Below are 6,212 nucleotides of genomic sequence, written 5' to 3'. Positions count from 1 at the left end.
TTACTGCCGTCTAGGGGGTGGCCCTTGACCCCTGCCTGACCCTGGTTGGCCAGGTAGAGGTCCAGGTCCCCTGGGGCCTGGCGCTCGAGTCACAGGCCCCCGTGCACTAGGATTAGCTGATGCGAGTGACACATCTTTCTGCAGATGCACGCCACCTCCAGCTGAGCCTGGTTTCACTTTTGGAGATTTTCCACCCTGGTCATGTTTTTTTTCTAAGGCAGGAAGAAACAAATGGAATGAAGGGTGAGAGTTTAATAATGTAAGCATCCAGTTCTCAAGATTTACCATATTTTTTGATCAGTTATGCACATTTTTTTTAATTATTCAAATGCATGCGACCTGCAACATGAATTGCACTACCGTTTAAAAGTTTGGTGTCTGTAAGATTTTAGAAATGTTTTCCCTTATGCTCACCAAGGCTGCACCTACTACACTAAAAATACAGTAAAAACAGTAATATTGTGAAGCATTATAACAATTTATAATAGGGGGTTATAACAAATAGCTGTTTTCAATTTTAATATATTTTAAAAATGCAATTTATTCCTATGACAGCAAAGCTCAATTATTTAGGAGCCATTACTCCAGTCTTCAGTGTCACATGATCCTTCAGAAATCATTCTAATATGCTGATCTGATGCTCAAGAAACATATTGATTATTATTGTTATTATCATCACAATTGAAAACGGTTGTGCTGACTAATAAATTCTTTTTTTTCTAAAAAAAACCCCATTTTGTTTATGTTTATTTGCAATACAATTTTTTGCAACAATGTTAAAGTCTTTTTGATCATTTTAAAGGATCTTTGCTGAATAAAAGTATTAGTTTCTTTCAAATCTTTTGAACGGTAACAGCAACAGCTTATCTGATAGTATGATACCAATTGCAAAGGTAGGATTGGTCAGTAACCACAGTCTATGCAATACACACCTGCGCTATTCTCTGGAGGAGCAGGAGAGCGATTTGGAAGTAGATCCTCCAGGTCCTTCATCACCTGGTTAGTGCTGTCTTTGTTGTTCCGTCTGTTCTTCTCTTCGTCTCTTGCCTAGAAATGAATGTTAGAAGCACACACTGGCTAAACAAATTTCTGCCATTTTTACAAAACTTAGTATGTATTGTCGTGCATCTGAACACAAAGAATATTGACCATCTGCATTTTCTTTTTTAGCTCCATGTTGGCGTTCTTATAGGCCACTGACACAGAATTCAGGTAGTAAATGGCCAGACTGTAAGAAATACAAAACAAAAATGTAAGGGATTTTGCATGTACTATGTGATCGTGAAAACTTTATTAATTCACATACACCATGAGAAGAACTGCTGGTATAATGAGTCCAGGGTTTGCTACGTAGCTGAAGAGCGTCCCCATAAACGCAGGTAGATCTAGATCAATGGTCTCCATAATGACGTCAAACATTCTTTGTTTCCCACTGTGGTAAACAGGAAGTGTCAAAATGAGTAAATTTGATAATAAAATTAATTTACTGTATTCTGTGCATATGTGAGCTTGTTTGTGTAGGGATACCTGAAGGGTCCACAGTCAAAGGAGGGAGGCAGAGACATGATAGTGTAAACCACAGGCAGGAGACTCAGGAAGAGGATGAGCAGTAACAGGCCCATGTAGAAGTTATTGGATTTGGAAGCTTTAAACACCCTCGCATGTGGGACATTACAGGCCATTACAGCCCAACACTGATAGTACATGGAGGTCAGGAGCCGCAGTACATTGATGCCCAACAAACCAGGAGCATAGAATGCCCCCATCCTGACAAACACAGACAAACAGCTTGATATCTACAGTGGCTAATTCTTGTTTTGATATGCTATGTTTGGTATGTATTCTAATGCAAAGCTACAAAATTGTCTTTTGCTAGAAATTACATCTCAAAGCCTTTCAAAAAGGTTCAAAGCCTTTATAGCGGCTCTGTTCTAGAACCTGGTGTGCTGCTGCAATCTACATTAAACCTCGTAAATTGAAAATATCTACATAGACAGAAACTCGCTTAATGTTCAAATGTGCCACACAAATAGTGTTTGTGACGCAACATGCAAGTTGTCAAGGTTGATTCCAACAGTCCGATACTAGGAGGTTGCTAAGCTAACACTTCATCAATATTCAACAATAGAATTATATTGATGTTTATCAATACATGGCAAAAACAAAGATTGGAATAATGTGTTCCATTAGATGAAATTTCTGTCAGGACCACTATCGTCAAAGATGATTGATAATTAGCATACAGTTTGGATTGGCGGTATGGTTCTGTTCTGGGCAAGAACTCCCATATCATGGATGAGAGCAGGGAGAGCAGCAATAACCCCCCCAGGGTAAACAGAACAGAACCAACATAAATGTATTGCAGATATCGTTAAAGTTCAATAATGTTATGTACACATTTTAGAATTAGTCTGATTCAAAAGAGAATCAGAAGGCTGAATCCTGACTGACAGAGGAGGAGTTGGGGATGGAGGAGGGTAATTAGCTATTGAGCAATGTGAAAACTGCTGATAATACTGAGGGACCTTATATATGAATGCTTAGATAGGTGTCGTATTCCCATAGGTTGATGGGGATCAGCTGAGAGTCAGCTGATGCGAGCTGGACTAACGTGACCTGCCAGAACTAATTCTACGCTAGATATTTTGTTGACTTTTCAGTATTTAATGAAATATTTACAGAATAATCAACATTTCTATTGACTTTCCCCCGACATTTTAGATTTTATTACTGAGCTCAGCACAATGCATTTTGGGATCACTATTCTGATAATGTATATGATGTAAATGATGTCAGCCATTTGCTAACTTTTTGCTAGACTGTAGTTACAATGTCAAAATTACTGTTATTACAAGATTCAGATTTGTAAAAGCCGTTCACATTCTTATAGAACTCATGATTAAACTTGTAAATTCTGAATTTTATGAAAGCAATATCTTGACATTTTTCGGCTTAGTAATTCCTATAATTGACTATTGTTAATGTCTTAATAATGTTAAATTAATCTGAAAATCAATGAACAACATACAATAGAGTTTAATATAGCTAACACACAGAGCTGTATAATGTCTAATGTTCTGTTAAATAAGATAAACTTTAAGTTTATTAACAAGGCATTTGCATAACAAATGTTACTTGTATTGAGGTTTTGTCCATTGGTTACTCAAGTTTCACAGATTAATTTTGGTGTTAATAGTATAACCCTTGAAATGCATAATTCTGAGTCTGAGGATGTAAAAGCTCTGAGTAGAATGTCTGGGTTGTCATTTAAGGCATATTTGTATATAAATATATAAACTATGACGGGAAAAAAATTACATTTAAAATGAGCTTTTCAAGCAGTTTAGACAAACTTCTGGTTTAAGTCCAACCCACATTTGAGTTTATCCGAATACAGATACATATAATTTTGCCATTGGTACACATACAGATACATGTATTGACGTTGCACACCCCTATTTAAGTCTTGGTGCAAACGCACTTTAGATCATTGAAATAGACTGCTAACCATTTCTTTAACCACAAACTGTGGAACCCTCCCCTTCAATGAGAGTTTTTTAAAATTATTTTTAAAAAAGTGTGAGCCTCTCCAGATTAATATTTGCTGTTCACAGAGCCTAGGGGCCAGATTTACTAAACAGGGCAAATTAGTGTGAGTCCACAATTCCAAAAAAAAAGTGCAGATGGGAGTGGAAATTTCTGCAGGTCATCTATAAACAAAATGCGCAATTTAAAAAACACAGACACAGCCAGCTCATTTCCATAATGACCAATGCAATCTATTGATCTACCGCAGCCATGTCAAGTGCAAAGAGGTCAAGACATGCTTTTTTGGGAGTTAAAAAATGCCGCAAATACCACTTAACTGACCATCGCAAAGCTTAGTAAATCATGTTGCATGTTGTATTTAAATGCTCTCCTCCCATGTATGTTGTGTCCAAAAGGGAAACACAAATGCATATGTAATAAGGTCAGCCGCAAAAAAATAACTGTCCATGCCTTTTCATCGCTAAGAACTAATGCACTGCGTGTATTCAGTAAATCCCAAGAGTAGCTTTTTAAAATAGAAAGAGGGTTTGCACTAGCTCAAGCTGTCAGTAAATCTGTCACTTTATCTCAAAGAGACAAGTGTGATTTCTGCAGACTTTTTCAGGTAGTAGTAACATTTTGTGCATAGTATTAAAAAAAGTCAGCTGTACATGCACTAACATAGAGTTTTCCCTTTTTCAGTGATGTCATTGCTTATATTTTATTTATGTTGTGTTATTTGTGCATGTGTTCCTACCAGATCATTCCTTGGTTAAACACCAAACCAAGCACATTGCCGCTTATGTCAAATTCACCATAGGAGGGCTGAGAATGAAAAAGGGTGTTAGTTATCAAAACCTTAAATGGCCACAGTTTAGGTTGTTGGTGATGCGCTTATAGAGTATATTGGACTCACCCAGCCAGCTTCCAGATCCCAGCACCAGCAGTAGTTCAGGAAACGCACAATCAACGCTCTCAGGAAGTCACCGATGAGGATGGTCAGATAAGTCACTTGTATATCTGATATGGTCAGCTTCACAAACTCCTAATGGTAGAGTGTGAATGGTTTGAGGTAAATGGTTTGATTTTGACCAAATGTGCAAACAAATGTTTAGATCTTATCAATTAAACAATATATTCTATATATGATTTTTGCTGGAGAAGCTAGATGAACAAAAGACACGTTACTATTCCCACTGTAGTTTCCCAGCATGGGCCTCTGATGATATCAGCGGGGTCCATAGGAGGTGGGGTGCCTGTGTCATTTGGGTTGTTAGCTGAGTAGTTGGCGTAATACTCCTTTATGTACCAAAGGCTGGCGTTTTTTATAGATTCCTCCTCTTCAAGCTTGAGGCAAAAAAAATATATAATTTTTGTTTTCTTAAAAATCACTGATTCCCAACTAAAAATAGAAAGTAAACACTGCTATCATCAGAGAACTTACTTTCGAATTGACCTCATCGAACAGAGCAAGCAAGAATGTGTAGAGGTTGCCAAGGAAGAGCGCAAATATACGCCCCAGCTGCCACTTGAGAGCTATACGTGGATGGTATTCCTCCAGCTCAGCGATGGTCTCAAAGAGCATTGGACCCACCAGTCCCAGCAGAGACATGATGATCTCAAGCTGAGAGACAATGGTATTGTTAATACATAATTAACTGGGCTGCTATCTATCTATCTATCTATCTATCTATCTTGTTACAAAATGTTGAATGTGGTCTTGTGTTTATATTTACCTCATTCTTCTCATACCATGAGAGGTTGTCCATGTTGGCAAAATCTTGGGAACGTTTGACCACAAAGTAAATGAGATAGCCACTTCCTCCCAGCGTACAGGTGATGAAAAAGTTGGCTAGGACACGTAAGAATCTCCTTAGATGAATGTTCTCATCCTTTTGGTTCTCCTGCTCATCCACAATGGACTCCTGCAGAAAGCATTAGAGTTCCCAAAATGAGTAAAACTCATGAATGAGCATTTTGGAGCTGCAGTTCATGTCTGAACATTTATATAAACCATATCAATTGATCTGGCCAGAGGATTTATTACTGTAAACCAGTGGCAGAAATGTGGTCTTACAGAGAGGTGACCTCCTCAGGTCTCTGAATGGACAACCAGACCATGCAACAAAAACTGCAGTGGTCAGCACACACACATCAACACCTACCCAAACAATTCCACATATACACACAGTCACATACTTTGAAGCTGGTGGTGATGGAGGCGTATTTATTGTCGGCTGTCTCAGCGTTCCCAATAAGATAATCCCAGCTGGTGAACATCTTCCAGGCAAAGGTGAACTCATACCATGAGGCTATACCCGAAGGTCCCAATGCCCACCAGGAGGTAAGACAGAGGGAGACGAAACTTCAGGAAGCCAATGGTTCTTTGGTTATTATAGTAGCCATAGAAAAGTACTGAGTACTTGCAGTAACCCTGTCAAAAAGAAAACATCAGAGAGTGTTATAGATAACCATACATTTATATTATGATAATAAGAAATTTGAAAGACACTATGGAATTCTCTAAGTTCATCACACATTTTTGAAGGAAAACATGTACAGAGGGGTCAAAAATCTGAGACTGTTTCTATGGGGTTTCAAAATTAATTTAAACCTGGAAGTAAACAGAAAATGTAAAATAAATGATGCAAAACATTTTTATATAACAAAATGAATTTTGTTTT

At 37.9% G+C, this 6,212-nt stretch overlaps 1 protein-coding gene across 1 annotated transcript in view; it reads right to left on the bottom strand.

Annotated features, from left to right (window-relative positions):
• Positions 1-6,212, bottom strand: part of LOC107730318 (transmembrane channel-like protein 1) — a 13,069-nt gene continuing 6,857 nt past the window's right edge. The window contains 12 exon segments of the mRNA XM_016541108.1: positions 1-212; positions 933-1,047; positions 1,150-1,228; positions 1,307-1,432; positions 1,528-1,767; positions 4,286-4,353; positions 4,445-4,573; positions 4,717-4,875; positions 4,973-5,152; positions 5,265-5,453; positions 5,728-5,829; positions 5,831-5,962. Of these exon segments, the coding sequence (XP_016396594.1) occupies positions 1-212; positions 933-1,047; positions 1,150-1,228; positions 1,307-1,432; positions 1,528-1,767; positions 4,286-4,353; positions 4,445-4,573; positions 4,717-4,875; positions 4,973-5,152; positions 5,265-5,453; positions 5,728-5,829; positions 5,831-5,962 (1,731 nt within the window).

The sequence above is a fragment of the Sinocyclocheilus rhinocerous genome, unplaced genomic scaffold (assembly GCF_001515625.1).
Source record: "Sinocyclocheilus rhinocerous isolate Xijiao unplaced genomic scaffold, SAMN03320098_v1.1 scaffold127, whole genome shotgun sequence".
Classification (NCBI taxonomy): Eukaryota; Metazoa; Chordata; class Actinopteri; order Cypriniformes; family Cyprinidae; genus Sinocyclocheilus; species Sinocyclocheilus rhinocerous.
This window is presented reverse-complemented; position numbering and strand designations above follow the sequence as displayed.